Here is an 18,597-nt window from a genome sequence, read left to right on the forward strand (position 1 = left end):
CTAAGTTGTGTCCAACTCTTTTGGGACCCCATGGACAGTAGCCTGCCAGGCTTCTCTTCCCATGGGATTCCCCAGACTAAATATATATATATTTTAGTAACACCAATGTGTACAACTAATATTTTTTTCTACCTTCTATGCAGCGAGCATGTGTCACAGTCTAGCCAAGAAAAAAATCTGCTACAAAGGTTTCTGGAAATATTCTTATCTTCCCAATAAAATAGATTTAGTGATTCTGTTTTTTGCCTCTTCCACCTTATTGCTGCCTAGAATGCAGATATAATGCCAAAATGTACAGCAGCCATCATGAGAGCATGAGGCACTAACCAAAAAACAAAGGCCAACATGTAAGTGCGGCAGGCCAGGCAAGAGCAACGGCTCAGGTCCCTGACGAGAGAGAGATAAAGGGAAATCACAGAACATGGTGTGGCATGATCAGAAGCAATATTTGCTTCGTGGTGCAAACATGAACGTTGTTTGTTCAAATGGTGGCAATGTTATATCAGGAAGTTGGAAAGAAGAGAAGCCCGTGAGGCTGCAGTAGAGATAGCAGAGGCGGGTGGGATGGTAAGAAAGCAGATAACAGGAAAACAGGCAATAGGTTATCCAGAGGTTTGGATTTTCTTAAGAACCATAGAAAGCCACTGCAGAGTTTTAAACAGGAAACCAGCATGATCCAACTCATGATTGAAATAGATGACTTTGGCCGTGGCGCTGGGAAGAGAACCCTGAGCAGGGACAGAAGGAGAAGCCAGCAAATGGGTTAGGAGATGACAACGCTCGGGATGTAAGGCTCCGCAGAAGACATCAAAGGAAGGGAGAAATGGTGGCCAAAGCTGGGGAGGGCCTCTTGAAATGGTGGGGGGGACATGGATAGATGAAAACACACTTTGGAGGTTGGTGGTTTATGGAGGGACAGGCACAGACTCAGGACGACCTACGTGTTTGCACGGCATCTGTAAAAGGCAAGGGGCATTATTACTGAGTTGGGAAGATAGGGGCAGGGGGTGGAGAGTGTCTAGGGTTCTGTTTTGGACCTGTTAAGGCTTGCCTGGTGGCTCGGCTGTAAAGAATCCACCTTCAATGCAGGAGACTTGCAGGAGATGCGGGGTCCATCCCTGGGTTGGGAAGATCCCCTGGAGAAGAAAATGGCAACCTACTCCAGTACTCTTGCCTGGAGAATCCCATGGACAGAGGAGCCTGGTGGGCCATAGTCCATGGGGTCTCAAAGGAGTCAGACATGACAGAGCGACTCAACAACAGTAGCAACAAGGGCTGAGATGCCACTGAAGGGAACCAAGCAGGAAGCTGCTCTGGGAGACACAGAGAGATAAACCCCAAAATATGCCCCATCTTCAACAAGTGGTTATTCATCCCTCGCTCTTGCCAACACAAAGAGATGTCTCATTACACATTTGGGTTTTTAAACAACCTCCATGCTCTGATTTGGTGCACCGACTAATTTAAGACTTGATACTGAGAACCCAAGGATAAACAAGCAGTGAATCCTGGGATATCTCAGCATGTAATCATTCTAAATGTTTCAGCTTAACTCGTTTTCTAGTGAAAGTGTTACTCACTCAGTCATGTCTGACTCTTTGCAACCCCATGAATTGTAGCCTGGCAGGCTCCTCTGTCCATGGAATTCTCGAGACAAGAATACTGGAGTGGGTTGCCATTCCCTTCTCCAGGGGATCTTCCCAACCCAGGGATTGAACCTGTGTCTCTTATGTCTTCTGCATTGGCAGGCGAGTTCTTTACCACTAGTGCCATCTGGAGAGCCCCGGGACCATTCTAAAGGTTTTGGTTTAATTGGTTTTCTATTCTGAGTCATAGCTATCCTAGGGAAAAACTCTCTCAACCAAAGCTGCAGCCATAAAATAATAAAAGTCCTTCCTCCATGAAATAATTTCCCATTATTAGCTTGACTTAGTAAACATTTTCCTCTTAAAAAAAAAAGCATTTATTGTCCATGTTCAGTGGACTTCTGTTTATGTGTACAGAGCATGTGCCAAGGCAAAGACCACCTCAGGCACACTCTGAGATTCTGTTTCAGTTTTTTCAAAAGTTCTTTCTCAGTAAATATTCAAAAGGACCAATTTGTACAAAAGTCTTTCAAAACATTTTTGATGACTATTATTTTCACTTGCAGGTCAGAGAGTTATTCAACTAAACAGTCAGCAGTATTTTTTCTTGGCTTTCTCATTGCTTCTTCCTTGCTTTGAGCAATCCTTTTATTTAATCATTAATTCCAAATTGGTCTTCATCGGCATGTGGATTTTAATGAGAGCTGGGTTTTAGCCACATTACAGTAGATGCGGTGGAGGGGGAGGGTAGAGGGTAGTCGTGGCAATGGCAAAACTAAACGTACCCTAAGATGGTAATGACTCTTGATTGAGGCCAGTTGCTGAAAAAATAAATGCCTGTGATACAGAACCATAGAAATTTGGAGCTGGAGATGAGGCAAGCCTTTCATCGCTAGGCCGACAGCGCCTCCGGCGGCAGAAAGACGGCGGTGGCGGGGACGGGGACCCGCAGAAACTTGCGAATTTTTAAAAAGGCACCTGCTGTTTGAGTTCTCATCGTGCAAAAAGATCCACAGGTGCCCTATTTTAAGGGTAGACAATTGGGGGAAACCTAGATCTTTATAAAACGGCTACAACAGCCACACTTTAGCCTAACTTGGAGTTAAGTTGTCGCTTTACACAAAGTTGATTTAAGCGACTAGTGAGCAGAGGACGTGACGGAGCGGCGGGAGACAGAAAGATTCTGCTCAGGTTTGGCCGCCGCGGACCACGGGGGAGCTATCCGGAGTCCGGAAAAAAGAGGGAAAGAAAATTAAAGAAGTGAGCACGAGAGTCCATTTTTTTTTAAGTGGAGAGCGCGGTGGAAGGCGGCGGGCACACCTGTAGGCGTGGGGGTGGCTCACCTGCGCGGTGACGGCGCGTCCCCAGCGCAGTGGATCCGAGGGGGAGGCAGGGGCGGACAGGGAACCTCAGGGAGAGGTGACCGGAGTCAGAGATGGAGGTCGGGGGCTATTCATCAGGGACAGGGTGAGAGGACCCGCGCGCATCCTCCGGGGCGACACGTGTAACTGTCAAGGCGGAGAGACACCCTGGCAGATGAGCCCAGGGAGGGGAGGGCGCGCGAGCGGCCCCGAGGCTCTGCCCCCCGGCTCCGCGCGCAGGCGGCTTCGGGGCCCCGAGCCAGGGGCTCCCTCCTCCCCCCGGGAGCTGGCACCTGGGCGGTGGGCGGGGGGTGAGCGGCGGGGGTCCCTCCGAGCCGGGTGCCGGAATCCCGGCGCTCCGCAGCTGCGTCCCCGCGCGCCGCCATGCGCCCCTGCGTGTCCCCCCCGCCCCAGAAGGGCGCGCGGAGCCCCGGGAGGACGGGTCCCCAGTGGGCTGGCGGGCGAGCCGCCGCCTGGGCTCGGCCACTTACCTCGGGCCGCGCGCGGCGCCAGCAGAGCCCCGGCCAGGGCGAGCAGGAGGGCGCGGGCGGGGGGCGCGGGCGGCGGGCGCGCGGCCATCGTCGCCGGCCTTCGGTGCAGCGGCAGCTCTCGTGCTGGGCGGCGGGCGCTGCACCATCCCCCGCGGGCGCCGGGCAGGGGCCGGGCGTCGCGACCCGCGGGGACTTCCTGCCGCGGGGAGGCAGCTCCGAACCCCCTCGCGCAGCGCTCGGGCCGCGGAAGAGCTCGTCTAAGCTTTCATTTTTTTAAAAGAAAGTTTTCCCTTGGCGTGTGTGTGTGCGCGCGCGTGTGTGTGTGTGTGCGCGCGCGCGCTGTGCTGGCACGGGCCAAGCCTTGACCGTTGCAATAAATGAGCAAACTGTCCGAGTTGGCCCCGGGACGAGGAAGATCGTTAGGGCGAGGAGGCAGGCCTGTGAAATGGATCCACGGCCCGCAGTCACCGTTCTCCTGACCACGGAACAAATTATCTTCTCCCCCGCCCGCCGGCGGCGTCCCGCGGGTCCTAGAGACCGCTCGGGGTTCCCCCTCAACCCCCGCCCAGGGTCCCGCCCAGAGCCGGCGCTCGCCCACCCCCGGGGCGGCTCGGGGCAGGGCGCCTCCCGGGTCGCGCGCCCCGGCGGCGGCGGCGGCGGCACAGACGTGGCTCGGTGGCGGCCGGGCGCAGGAGCGCACACACATCCCCGCCCCGGGGTGATGTGGCCGCGGGGCCCCGGGCGCCCGGCTGCCAAGAGCACACGCGGCGGCACGGTCCAGCTTTCCAGTCTGAGGCTGGAAATGATGACTCGGCTGCTCGCTCCAGGCCCGCCGGGAACCAGCGGAACGCGGGTAGCCGGTCTGAAAGGCTGTCCGCCGCTCCCCCGCCGGGCCGGTCCCGTTAAATTCCCAAACGGGGACATCTCCTGCCTGAGATTGAATTTGGACCTGAAGACACGCGACTTCTGGGCATGCTGCTTTTGAGGCGTTGCTTTAGGTTTTACCCTCATAGATTGGCTCACGTTTCTTTTCCAGAGCATGGACCAACCTCCCCCCCGCCCCCAAACCAAAAGGTGCACAGCAATGTTTCCCAAACTTTCCTGGTGTAAGAAACGACTGGGTTTGTCTGTCAAAAATACTGTTCCTGGGTGGCCTCCCACGACCTTGAAATGAGGCTCTCCAGCCAAGGGGCCAGGGAGCACTGGGTGTCTGGGAAACAGCAGTGAGATGAATGAGACTTGCTTCCAGTCTGAGTTCTTGGCAGTCTCCTTCTCTTCTGCCTCCATGGCCTCAAAGAACACAGTATCAGTGTTTATTAAAGCAGGGCTTGCCTTCTCCTAGACCATGGGACCAGCAAGGAGAGGGCTACGCAGACTAAAGGAGCTGGGAGGGCATCAAGATGGGTGCCCACCACCTGTGGAACCACCAAGATCCCTAACCTTGACCACCTATTAGAACCCTAAGGGCTAAGGGGTTGGTAACACCCCAACCCAGATTTTTCAGCATCTCCAGCCATGGATGGAGCCTGAAGTGTTAGTCGCACAGGCTTGTCTGACTCTTTGCAACCCCATGGACTGTAGCCTGCCAGACTCCTCTGTCCAGGGAATTCTCCAGGCAAAAAGCATACTGAAGTGGGTAGCCATTCCCTTCTCCAGGGGATCTTCCTCACCCAGGGATCGAACCCAGGTCTCCCCCATTTTGGGCAGATTTATTTATTTATTTTACCATCTGAGCCACCAGGGAAGCCCGGATGGAGGCTGAGAAGTTTCTGAAGCCCCAGGTGACTCCACTATGCAGCCCAGAGGGAGAACCAGGCACAAAAACCTGTCCTGTGACCTCCCGCCAATTTCTGACCAAGCGTCATTCCTAGAGGCATTTAGCCAGTATTTGAGAAAACTCCATTCCTCAGTACCTCTTTTTACAGGCAAGTGGCTTTCCTCCTATTTCCCTCCCACCCCTAGGTTTCTGCCACGTTCCTAAGAACCAGGTCAACTCCTCTAAACAACGTTCAGGCCTTTTATTAAAAAAAAGAAAAAAACCCGAAAGCCAGAAGCACTGGCCCCAGGACGCCCTCCTCAGCGCCAAGGCATCTCAACACTCCGTCTGGAAGCCAGGCCTGGGTCCAAGCCCCAGTTTCAGTCCGGCCCTACTGCTCACCCCTCCGTCTGTCCTTGGTTCTTTCATTCTCTCCGTTAGCAATTAGCGATGCTTCGTTGAGGACTTGGGAAACCAAACCAATGAGAAACGCCTCTTGCTTTCCAAGGCTTTTCTGTCTACTCGGACAAACTGATCAATCCTGACTATTGAATGGGGTGAGCTGGTTACTTGGCCTCTTTAATAATCATTAGGTTGTTTGTTAACTACTGCATTATTTATTAGACACCTCATGTAATCAGAGTATTGTGCTAAAAGTGCTTCCCAGGCATTGTTTCATTTTAAGATCCTGAAGATATGGATGAGGACATCACAATGTCTAGAGGTTAAGTCGTTTTCCTGTGGCCAAAGGGCTAAGTGGTAACTCTGAGCCCACACCAGGCCTATTTGCAGGCGCAGATTTAATTCTGATCTCCAAGCTTTGGGTTTAGCATCTGTTAAGTCAAAGTAAAATACAAACCTCCCAGGTGGTGGTAGTGAGCATTCCAGGAACTGATAGAACACCTCCCCAAGCCAGGAGATTGCTGCTGTTTTTAAGAATGCACACCCATGGCATGTGCCCCGGCAGTCTTTATTGTGGAGGTCTGGGAAGGACAGTTTTAGCAAGGACCCAGGTGGTTCTGATTGCCCTTGTTCCCTAGAACTTCCAGAAACACTGCACAAGGGAGTTTTAAATTGTGTCCTTTGAGATCAGTGGGGGAGACTCACTTTCGAACGAGCCCAGCTGCTGGCCTCTTGAATCTGTCTGACTGGTTAAATTGTTTATTCATAATGGATGTAATCTGTACTGTGTATTAGTCTTTATACACTTTCTCTCCGAACAATCCATTTCTTTTTCTCCTTTCATATTCAGCTCTTGACTACTGAAGTCCATTTTTTTTTAAACCTGGAAGTTGCAAAGCTTTCTCCAAAGGGCTAAATGTGCCCCCAGGACTGTCCTTGGTTTGTTTGTGATCGAATGAAACAAAACAGCCAATGCGGGTGTGGGGGGATGGAGATAGTAAAGAAAATCCTACCCACCAGCCCTGGTTTCTCCAGTTTCTAATCCACCACCTCTGTGAAGCAAGAAGCCTGGGCTAACACTCTATCCGTACAGACTTATGACCCTCAGTAACAGCCAGCTAGGCAGAGGGGGAGCCTTAGGTCTAGCAGATGGTCGGCCTTTGGATGAGAAGCCTGCCTCCTCCTCCCGGTTAGCAGGAAATGGAAGCCGACGTGGCGCTCAATACTGGATTGTTAGGTAATGGTATGGGGTCAGAGGCCAGGGTCTGCTCATTAAAATTTCAGATAGATGGCTTGTTGTCCTTTCCTTTCCTTTCCTTTCCAGAAGAATTGACCTTTGCAGTACCGTTTCCTGTGTGCTATTTTTGCTCTACAGCCTGGGCATTCACAATGAACAGGGCACTTATTTCTCATCCAAGCTCACATTTAACTCAATCTGCTTTGAGTCCGAGCGCATGAAAAATGGAGGCAAACGCTCCTAAGGCAGGATTTTACAGGCAGACACTCCTGACTTCTACTCTAAGGGAACAGTCAGCCTGTTTCTCACTCGACTTATTGACAGAGCTTCAGAAACAGGCTCACAAAACAGCTTTCATCTCTCTAAGTACCGTCCCCACGGCTTGCTGCAAAGGTAAACAAACACAATCGCCCGTGATTAAGACTCTTGGAAATCGTTTTAATTCCATCTCATGGGGAGACTGAAGCTCATGATCTTCTCAGCCTATAATAACATGAAGTCCACTTTTGTTTTCTTAGAATCTTCACTCCAAAAGTCCATGGCTTCACCTCTAGAAACTCGCTCCCAAGGAGCCTCCTCTGTGTAGATTAACTCCCCAAAATTCTGATACCCCAACTGTTGCACAGAATCAGTACATTAGTAACCTGTTCAAACACCAGAGAAAGAATGCTCTTGGAGGAATCAGAAACTCAGAGATGCTCACCACCAGAAGGGACATGGAAGTTCATTTAGGCTGGCTCCCTTCCCCCGTCTATATTCATCCGTGTCACCCCGGCAACTGACCTTCCAACTTCTCCATACAGGCCTACTGTGGTGCCCACTGTGAGTACCCAGGTGACTGAGAGCACCTGGGAGGAAGAGTACCACATGGCCAAATCACCAGCTTTCCAGACAGCCCCCTGCTGCACTGGTCCATCCACTCCCACCATCGTGCGGACAGGCTGAATGAAACGACAGCACTCAGGTAACGGCAAACAGGGAATCTCAAAACCAATCGTAACTTACAACAGCAGTGACCAAATATGTGTGGCTCCTCCTTCATTCAAGAAATATAATAAAGGTTAATTTCCTTCCCTTTTCATGTAGGCTGGGATTAGAGACTCATTCTAATAAATAAAATAGGGCCAAAGTGACTGTATGAGGTGGGTATGACAACCCACTCCAGTCTTCTTGCCTGGAGAATCCCCATGGACAGAGGAGCCTGGTGGGCTACAGTCCACGGGTTTGCGAAGAGTCAGACAGGACTGAGCAACTAAGCACAGAGTGACGGTATATGAGTTCTGAGACAAGTCCTGAAAGGCATGAGGGACCCGGGTCGTTCACTTGGAGGGAAAATCAGCTGCCATGTGGCGAAGACACTCAGACAACCCCACTGGGAAGAACTCAAGTGAGGAACTGAAGTCTCTGGCCATCAGCCACGTGGGTGTGCCATCTTGGGAGTGGATCTTCCAGCCCCAGTCGAGTTTTCAAATGAGGGCCGCCCAGGACAGCATCTGCCTACCAGCTCCAGCGAGACCCTGATGCAAACCCACCCAGCTGAACTGTTCCTGAATTCCTGACCCACAGAAACTGCATGCAATGCATTTCTGTTGTCTTGAGCCACTAATCTGGGTGGTGATTAGTCATGCAGTTGGGCTTCCCTTGCATCTGCCTGCAATGTGGGAGACCCAGGTTCAATCTCTGGGTTGGAAAAATTCCCCTGGAGAAGGGAGTGGCTACCCACTCCAGGATTCTTACCTGGGGAATTCCATGGACAGAGAAGCCTGGCAGGCTATAGTCCATGGGGTCCCGAAGAGTCAGACACAACTGAGTGACTACTAACAGATGACTAAAACATATTTAATAAAGCAAACATTCCATTTCTATATATTTTCTAGCTTCCAAGGAGTCCTGATAATTTAAATATCGATGGCACTTCCCTTGTTTTTGAGCTCTGAAGAGTTATAGACAAGGTGGCCTGAGGTCCCAGTTTGTCCAAGCATAACTGTCTCTGGCACTCCCACTTTACTCTTACAGGGGTCCCAGTTTCCTATCAAACTGGGGGCAAAAGGGGAAGCCAGGCACATAAGCGTGGGTCTGCATCTCGACGCTCTTCCTCCTATGAGGGAGGGTTGAATAGTGTCTGTACTCACAGTGATGGGTGGTACTTAGGTCTAAGCATGGCAACGGCAGTGACAACCGGAGCAAACTCCCCGGCAGCATGGAGTTCCACAAGGTTGTCTGAATGTGTTCACCACACGGTTGGCCAGTCACGCAGTGACCTGAGCTAAACTGCCACGGTCAGAAGTGGTAAGTCATGTTGTTGCCGGGTGCCAGAGAACTTGCCGGCATTTGCTGCTGTCTGTCTCGTGAACACATCAATGAGAAGCTGTGCTTAAAGGTCGTGGATGAAGAGACCTGCGAGAGAAAAGCAAAGCTGCCCCCACCATGGAGGCTGGCCACTCGCTTGTGTGAAAAGATGCCTGGGTTCCCAGAAGCCAGAAGAGCTGGGATGCTTGGGGGTGGCGGGGGGCGAGACAATGACTTTGGAGACTAGCCAGGGTCTCCACACCTCCACACCCCAGCAGGTTTCTTCCCTGAAGCCTCTTGGTGCAGTAACCCCATGGGAGCCCATTCCGAGACGCACATACATGTATGATCTCTCCTGTGGCAAATTAGGCCATTTGCCTCTCATCCTGTGCTCTTAAAATGGGGAAATAAATGGACAGCGGCCCCTCTTCATGTATATGAATGCAGTTCCCATTTTGTCTTTACTGTTTCAGGCAAATCAAGCCCAATTTCTTTAACTTGCCTCTTGGGTCCTATTCTTCCTCTCTTTAATCATGTTTGTTTTTTTTTTTTTTCTCTCTTTTGGATCTTCTCCAGTTTCTTGATTCCTCTGAAACTGTGGAGGCCAAATGTGGCCATGGAGCTCCGAGAAGGATCTGCCTGGGCCTGAGGGAAGCAGAGGAAGTGTCTGTTGTATCTGGTTTATTGGGTGGGGAGGGCGCAGCGTGTCTTTCTGCAGTTGAGACTTTTAACTTCTATTCGGAGGCCAGGACTCAATTCCCTTTGAGGGTGAAGGAGCAATTCTGGGAGGCTCTGGGGAGGCCAGTTCCTCCGACATGGGTGTGTTTGGCTCTCCACTCATCCATCTGTCCATCTGTCCGCGCCAGGGCCCTGCTTATTCACCACAGCTATGTCAGTCTGCTTTCTGGACCTCAGATTTCCATGCCTTTTTTTTTATTAATTGATTTTTATTGGTTATTTCTATTGGTTTATTTTTTATTAGTTACTTTACAGTGTTGAAACTAACACAATGTTGTAAAGGAATGATACTTCCCATGCTTCTTTGATGGACACTTTCAGGCAGGGCTCTTGTCTTCCATGAACTCCTTGACAGACTCATGCAGAAAAGCCACCCCTGTTTCCAGAGCCTGGGGTCTTGGGGTCTATTGTTCTTCCTCCTGCACTCAGCTCCAGGCTAGGATCTGATGCCATTTGCATTTTGTAGCAGTCACCAGGCATTTGATGGTTTCCATCACCACCACATCCTGACTCAGTAGCTCTCCCGTCACACCATCAGTGGAGAAAGCTCATCACTGCCACCCAGGCATAAACAGTGCCAGCATTCCTGTTCCTCAGTTTTCTTCGGTAATACTCCTGAGCAGCTTTTCAACTTTCTCTGTCCTGGTGTGTTAACTCCTCAGTCATGTCTGACTCTTTGCGACCCCCATGGCCTGTAGCCCACCAGGCTCCTCTGTCCATGGGATTCTCCAGCCAAGAAAACTGGAGTGAGTTGCCATGCCCTCCTCCAGGGGATCTTCCCGACCCAGGGATCGAACCCGCGTCTCCTGCGTTGCAAGCAGATTCTTTACCATCTGAGTCACCATGGAAGCCCTTCTTTGCCCTAGGCTGAAAAATAAAGTTGAGTAAATGTCCCCAGTGCTTTCCTGTCTCCTGTGCTGAAGGTTAGAGGCGCAGACAACGCCCTCCATTCTCATGACACGCTCGTCCTGTGATGCAGAGAAGACCCCAAACAGGCGTAGCAGACAGCATCTGCTGCGTCTCCTCTGCCCCAGGCCTCCAGGGTCTCATCAGCCCTCAGCGAATCCTGCTCATTGCTCTTATTTTGAAGGAAGGAACGGAGGCTCTGAAAGCTGACTTGTCCACAAATGGAAACCTTGAGAGGGCTCCTGGGATCGGACACTGGGTCCTTCTGACTCCCAGGCCCCTCTGTCTCCTTCCCTCCCTGCTGGTTCCGGCCCCAGACTCAAGCCGCATCTGACCCCATCCTTTCTCTCTCCCTCAACCCCGCCCTTCTAATTAGTTAGCAAGTCCTGTCAGTTCAGCCTCAGAAATGCCTCCTATTCTGCCCCCTCCCCTGCCCCCAGGGTCCCAGGGCTAGGGAACTACGGGGTCTCTGCTCAGTGAGAGTCACAGGCTCCTGGGGCTCTTCTCCTGTCACCCTGCTTTTCAATGAAAATATCACATGATATCACTTATATGCAGAATCCTTAAAAATTGATACAGATGAACTTATTTACAAAACAGAAACAGACTCCTTTACTGAAAGCAAACTCACGGCTACCAAAGGGGAGATGTGGGAGGGGAGGGGTAAGTTAGGAGTTGGGACTGACAAATACACACTGCTGTATTTAAAACAGATAACCAGCAAGGACCTCCTGTATAGCACAGGAAAGTCTGCTCAGTGCTGTATAATAATCTGAATGGGAAAAGAATTTGAAATCTAGATCTGTGTACATGTATAACCGAATCACTTTGCTGTACGCCTGGAACTAACATAACACTGTTAATCAACTGCACTCCAATGTAAAACAAAAAATAAAATTAATACCTGGGAAGCTTCACTGACTCCTCATTGCCTTCAGTAATATATCGAGTCTCCTTCACAGCCAGTGTTCCCAGTCTCACATTTCTCCCACCCTCGATACCCAGTCCCATCCTTCAGCTATATGGGACCACTCAACGTTTGAAAAGTGTTTGACCCAGTGTGGTTTTCTGTACGCTTCTCTCAATGTCAAAATGTCCTTCTCCCGCTCTCTACCCACTGATTCAATGTTCAAGGTCCAGAGAGGTGCCATTTCTTTTGTGTTGTCTTCTCTAAGTACCAGTCGATTGCTCAGTCGTGTCCGATTCTTTGTGACCCCATGGATTATAGACCGCCAGACTCCTCAGTCCATTGAATTCTCCAGGCAAGAATACTGGGGTTGGGAGCCATTCCCTTCTCCAGGAGATCTTCCCGACCCAGGGATTGATCCCAGGTCTCCTGCACTGTAGACAGACTCTTTACCATCTAAACCACCAGGGGTTCTCTATGAACTCCAGGCGAAAGGGTGCCATCCTCATTCTTCTGGCACATTTCTGGGGACCCACAGCTGGCATTACCTGAGCTTGCCCGCCTTACTAGACAGGGAAGCACTTGGAGGCCAGCCTCCTTCACTGGCTCATCATTGTAACTGACATGCCCAAGCGTCAGCTTCCTAGGTGACACTGTAATAAAGAGTCCACCTGCCAATGCAGGCAATTCAAGAGGCACGGTTTCAATACCCAGGTAGGGAAGATCCTCCAGAGAAGGGCATGGCAACCTGCTCCAGTATTCTTGCCTGGAGAATCCCATGGACAGAGGATCCTGGGGGGCTACAGTGCACAGGGTCTCAAAGAGTCAGACTCAACTGAGTGACTGAGTGACTGAGCACACACACATGTACCCAAGCCCGGCCCCCAGCCCGAGAAGAGAAGGGACAGCAGTTTCTGGTTGAGTGGACAAATGAACCAGTGTGTGACCATGTTCCCATTTGGGTCTTTACGAGTTTTCTTCCCTATGCAGCTTTCCACCACAAGCTCAAGAACAGTGATTCCCTGCAAGTGTATTTATTGCTGAGGTCCAAGAAGATAAGTAGGCAATATTTCATTTCTTTCCCAAACCGTTCTCCCAATAACCTCTATAATTATTCCAGTTAAGGCCCATTACCATTGCAAATCAAGTTAGAGCTGATTTCCACAGAGCTAGCAATCTGCACTAGGACATGTTTTATTTTCTAAAATCTTCGATTCTTAACTAAGTCTGTTACTTCTGGTACTATTTTCAATTTAACAGAAACAAAATAAAAGTCTCTTAAAACTCCAAACAGCCTCAAACTGTGTTTTGTTCTGGTAATCAGACAATGGATAAGGATTGTGGTTACTCGGAGATATTGCCAACGATGGAAAAAACAAATAAGAGCATGAGTCAGAATAATTTAAAACCAGAAGTGTGTGTCGGTAATAACTCAGAAAGTCACATGGAAGAGGCTTGGTCACAAAATCAAATTTGATGGTTTCTTAAAAATCATAATCTCATATATTAGAGAGCCCCTTGTACCTGGGAGAGAGCCAAGAAATCTGACAAAACCCAGTCTCAGGAAAGCAAACTCCCTCCCCATCCGGAAAATGCTGTCTCTCTTGGGGCAGGATGTAGACAGTCTCGCGTGCCATATGGAAAAATGAGCCACCGCGGTAAGGAAGCAACGTATCATTAAAGAGGAGACCGTTGGAGTAAGGTAAAAGCCATTCCTGCAGTCTAATCCTTTTAGGCCCCTTTCCAGCAGCACAGAGGGAACTGCAGCCTCACTCCGGGTGGGTGATGTGGGATGAGAGTCTGTGTCCAACTGCATTGCATCGGAATACCAGAAGCATTACCCAGAAGTGTGGTTTTGCTGTTCAAAGCCAGCCACTTCCCGACCTATCCAGAGAGGGGGAAGAAGTCTCCTGCTTATTCATTCTCAGGCAGCATGTTGTCCCTGACCCCATGGTGGGCTTCCTAATGACCATCTGGCTTAAATCTGCCACGTGGGTCCTGATGACCGGCACCCATCATCTCCAGACTAGAGAGAGGGGGGCCATCCTGGAAAAGAAAATGCTCGTGGTCAGCCAGGGCACAATAGAGTGGCTGATCCCTCCCCACCAAAAACAGAAATGGTCCTTTAGGCTTTGTCAGAGCAGGCTCCAGAGGTCTGAGCCTGCAGTCTCTCCGAAGCTGAACCCCAGTTCCTTCTTCTGCTTAGATTTATGGCAATTGACCTGTTTTACAGCTCTTTTACTGACCTACTTTTGAGTTCTATTTTGGAAAGTGACACAGAACTCTCTCAGATCCCTGCAAAGGAAGAAGAGGAAGAAATATACACATAGGCACACACGTATCCACACCCCAGAAATCAAGCCTGTGTTAATCTTCCACAAAAAAAGCATACTTTATTTTTTTTTCTCACCAATAAAACTTGTCAGAAAGCACTGGAAGACTGTCAACAGTCCTTTCAGAAGAAAAAGATATATAAGTTAATGTATTAGATGCTTATTTTCTGGTAAAATACTTGCAGAGTAACCCCCATGCCTGCTGATGGAAAGCTTTACATTAAGATGCCAGGAACTGACCTGTTAATCCAGCAGACTGGAATATAATTGCCCATCCCTGCCCCCCAGTCGCCCCTGCTTAGGGCCACTTAATCAGAGGTGGCGTGTCTCAGTTGTAACCCATGGTAAGCTGGTGGGATAAAAATTACCTATCTTTTTATAGGAGAGAATTACATTCTGGATAGCAGATGACCACACATCCATTTCCTAACTGCTAGTGACAGGTCTACCCAACAACGATGCTGTGAGAATGGAAATTATTATTTATTGAGCATTATTATGGTCTAAACACCTCACATATATTATTTATAAACTCTCATATTACCCAGTGAGGGGTATTTTGGCTTCCCATTTTACAGATGAAAAACTGAGTCTCGGTAGTATGAAATATTCCAGACCTCACAACTCCTCAGGAGCAAACCTAAGCAAGCCGCCAAGCTCAGGTCTGCCTAATTCTAGAGTCTGCACCTTCTACATCTAAACCAGATTGCCTCTTCACAAAGAAGAGTCCACCAAGATTTAAATCCTGTGATCATCCCACTGCCAGTAAACTACGCTGTTTCTGACCCTCACCACCTATAAAACGGGGATGCTGTTTAACTTTGATTTGTAGGTCAATTAAAAATGGAAAGATATCAAATGCAATGTGGTATTCTGGGTCTGATTCTGGAACAGAAAAAGGACATTAGTGGAAAAATTAATAAATTTGGATAAAGTCTGGAGTTGAGTTAACAGTAATGTACCAACACTGGTTTTGCGGCTTTGACAAATGCACCACATTATTTTGGACACTGACAAGAGGAGAACCTGCTGCTGCATATGGGAGAACTCTCTGTGTGATCCTGGCAACTTTTCCATAAATTTAAAATAATCCAAAATTTCAAAGTTTATTTTTTTACGAGAGGACATCTAAACAAACAAACAAAAAAACCCTGAAAATCAGTTTTTCTTCTTTGGTAGTTGTTTACCTGCAGATACCATATTAGACTCCGATCCTTTGGCCACCAGATGCGAAGAACTGACTCACTGGAAAAGACCCTGATGCTGGGAAAGATTGAGGGCGGGAGGAGAAGGGGACGGCAGAGGATGAGATGGTTCGACAGCATCACTGACTCGATGGACATGAGTTTGAGGAAGCTCCGGGAGTTGGTGATGGACAGGGAAGCCTGGTGTACTGCCGTCCATGGGGTCGAAAAGAGTTGGACACGACTGAGCGACTTGACTGAACTGAACTGAACTGAACTGAACCATATTGGACAATTTCAGATGTTATTAGCTTAAGTGTTAGGAAGTGAAGTGCAGGAAGGCATTTCGTCCAGGGTCACTGTGCTGTGGGGGAGGTCAGTCCCGAGGTGCTCTCTATCCCATGTGTCCTCTTCCTAGAACTGTAGCATTTACAATTAAACGTGAAAGTTTTCCCAGCACATTGTCCATAATTCCTACAATCTTAGGGATCCTTTATGTGTTTTTTGACATTAACTGATTGCACTCTGTTTTGTGTATTTGCTACTAGATTTTTTACTTTAAAATTTTTACTGAGTTATACATGCAGTAAAGTGTGTGAATTTTAAGTGTACAGCTTCATGACTTTCATTTATGTATGCAACCCTTGTATTTCTGGCGCTTCTCCCCCTGGGGGGACTGCTCTGCTGATTTCTACCACCACAGGTAAAAACAGGATCCTAGTGGGTGGTCTTTTGCCCCTGGCTTTTCTCACTCATCATTATGTCTGTGAGAGTCACACATGGTGTGTGTGGTAATAGTTTATTCCTTTTTATTATTGCATACTATTCCATTGTATGAATAGACCTCAATTTACTTGTCCAACCTGTTTAATGGAAATCTGTGTTGTTTCCAGTTTTAACTACTGTGAATAAACCAGCAATGAACATTCTTGTAAATGTAATCTGGTAGGTATACACACACAATGATTGTGGGATAAGCACAGAAGATGGTTGTATGGATGGCAACATCAACTCAATGGACATGACTTTGAGCAAACTCCGGGAGATGGTGGACAGGGAAGCCTGCTGTCCTGCAGTCCGTGGGGTTGGAAAGATTCGGACATGACTGAGTGACTGAACAACAACGAGCAAAGGAGCGGAATTGCTGGGTTACAGGAATATGACCATATATTTACCTTTAGAAGGTAATTCGGAGAAGGCAATGGCACCCCACTCCAGTACTCTTGCCTGGAAAATCCCATGGACGGAGGAGCCTGGTAGGCTGTAGTCCATGGGGTCTCTAAGAGTTGGACACGACTGAGCGACCTCACTTTCAATTTTCACTTTCATGCATTGGAGAAGGAAATGGCAACCCACTCCAGTGTTCTTGCCTGGAGAATCCCAGGAATGGGGGAGCCTGGTGGGCTGCCGTCTATGGGGTCGCACAGAGTTGGACACGACTGAAGCAACTTAGCAGCAGCAGCAGCAGCAGTAGGTAATTGCCAAGACATTTCCCACAATGTTGTACCAACTGTCACTCCCACGTATAAAAGTCCCAGTTGCTTCAGATCCACAGTGACACAACTGTCACTGCTTCTACCTTTCTGATATCACCCTGTTTTGGAAACCACTTCTGAACTGACCTGTGTTCCCCTGCAGAATTAGCACGAAGGACAGGGCAGCGTCTTCCTCTTCTTGGTATTCCAGGATTTAACACAGGGCCCTGGAACAGTCATTGCTCAGTATTTCACCCAATGAAGAAGTGAATGAATGGATGACTGAATCTATTAATTAGTCAGTATTCTTAACAGCCTTAAACAAGCTTACCTGGTAGAATTTGGTACACATTTTGTGTGCTGCTGTGCTGTGCTCAATCTTATCTGATTCTTTGCGACCCCCTGAACTATAGCCCACTGGGTTCCTCTGTCCATGGGATTTTCCAGGCAAGAATACTGGAGTGGGTAGATATTCCCTTCTCCAACACATAAGCAAATTATTTGGAACTTGTGAGTCTATTGCCAGTGCTGTAACACACAGGGAGAATTTGGCCCGAAAGTCTCAGAGCTCTCAGGAATTGGGGAATATTTTCTGTCTCCAAGGCCACATTTGGTTAGGCCTGGGGTCCCAAAGGAGCAGAACTCAGGTCCCAGGAGGAAGCTACCTGGATTGGCACAGAACTTAGATAGTGTGGATCTGTTTGGAAAAGTCCACCTCTCCCCCACCCAGCCCCGTCAGCCGCCCACCATGTTGCCACGATCAGACAATCCTCACACTGTGAGCTTATCAATACTCGCCAAGACCAGCAAACTTCTCTGTGTGGAGGCTGGGTCGGATATAAATACTACGCCTGCCCCGGTCCACCTCTGAGTTCAGGGATTCCCAGCAGTGACCTCGTGGCCCGCACGCACACACCAAGAGGAGCAGGATCACGGAGACGTGCTCGTAGCCTCCTGTAATAGACACGTCCACAAAAGGGCTGTCATTTGTGTCACGGAGAGTTGAGAATTCACTGCTGCGTTCAAATCACCTGGGTGCCTGTGCAGATAATTGTAACCACCGGCAATTAAACTCAAAAGCCCATCTTTAAGCCAAATATTTGGCTTTCACTGAACTTCAGCAAAGTGATTACACCAGTGGGCTGACATCTGTGGCTTTGGTTGTGAGCATTTCTACATGTAGAGAGAAGTGCAGAATGGAAGCACACTTGAAGAGAATCGGTGCTGAGACCAGCAGAGCTAGGAGGGAGAGAGACTGATGAAACAGAGGAGAAGGTAATTCCAGTCTCCCCAGTGTTTCCTTAAGTCATGCCAGCCTGGAAGGGAGAGAGGGGCTGCAATCATTACTGCATTTTACTGCATCTGTCTGGGCCTTTAGTGTATTTCCTACACTGGCTCTTGTGACCACCCAAGAGCACAAAACTCAGCCCTCCCCTTCCTGGGGGCCCCCAGGACTGTCACGTGTGTTGTTGATCAAATGCCCTTGGCCTCCGCTCCTTCCCCCCGCCCCACCCCAGCACTGCCTCCAGCCCCGTCTCCCTGAAGCTGTAAATCGCTAGGAGACACCAAAAGGCCCAGGGGACCTGCCTGGTGACACGTGATGCCACTCCGGCTGCCCTACTTCCGGTTGTCTCTTGGGAGTTTTAGAGACCCAAGCACTTGCCAGTTCAGGCTGAAAACAGCCTACTATTGTGGCATGTCCTCACACTTACCTTCCCCGCTTTCCCAAGGACAGAAAGCTTGTCTGCGTGGCCCTCATTCACCCGGATGCTGAAGATAGTCGATTTCTGCCGGGTTTTGTGTTGTAGAAGGAGAGGATGAGCAGGAGAAAGGCCAGCAAAAGTGAGGACTCACTCTGAAATCCATCAGTATGATTTAGAGCCCTGCCTTGACCCCACCCCCATAGCCATGGACTTCCCTGGTGACTCATTG

At 49.4% G+C, this 18,597-nt stretch overlaps 1 protein-coding gene across 1 annotated transcript in view; it reads right to left on the reverse strand.

The window, feature by feature from the left end:
• ADAM12 (ADAM metallopeptidase domain 12) overlaps positions 1 to 3,939 on the reverse strand; it is a 394,287-nt gene extending 390,348 nt beyond the window's left edge. The window contains exon 1 of the mRNA XM_086378404.1: positions 3,439 to 3,939. Coding sequence (XP_086234530.1) covers positions 3,439 to 3,526 — 88 coding nt within the window. The 5' untranslated portion in view covers positions 3,527 to 3,939. The remainder of the gene's footprint in view (positions 1 to 3,438) is intronic.
• Between the last annotated feature and the right edge of the window lie 14,658 nt (positions 3,940 to 18,597).

The sequence above is a fragment of the Bos grunniens genome, chromosome 26 (assembly GCF_055505025.1).
Source record: "Bos grunniens cultivar Pamir isolate PY7600 chromosome 26, Bosgru_T2T1.0, whole genome shotgun sequence".
NCBI lineage: Eukaryota > Metazoa > Chordata > Mammalia > Artiodactyla > Bovidae > Bos > Bos grunniens.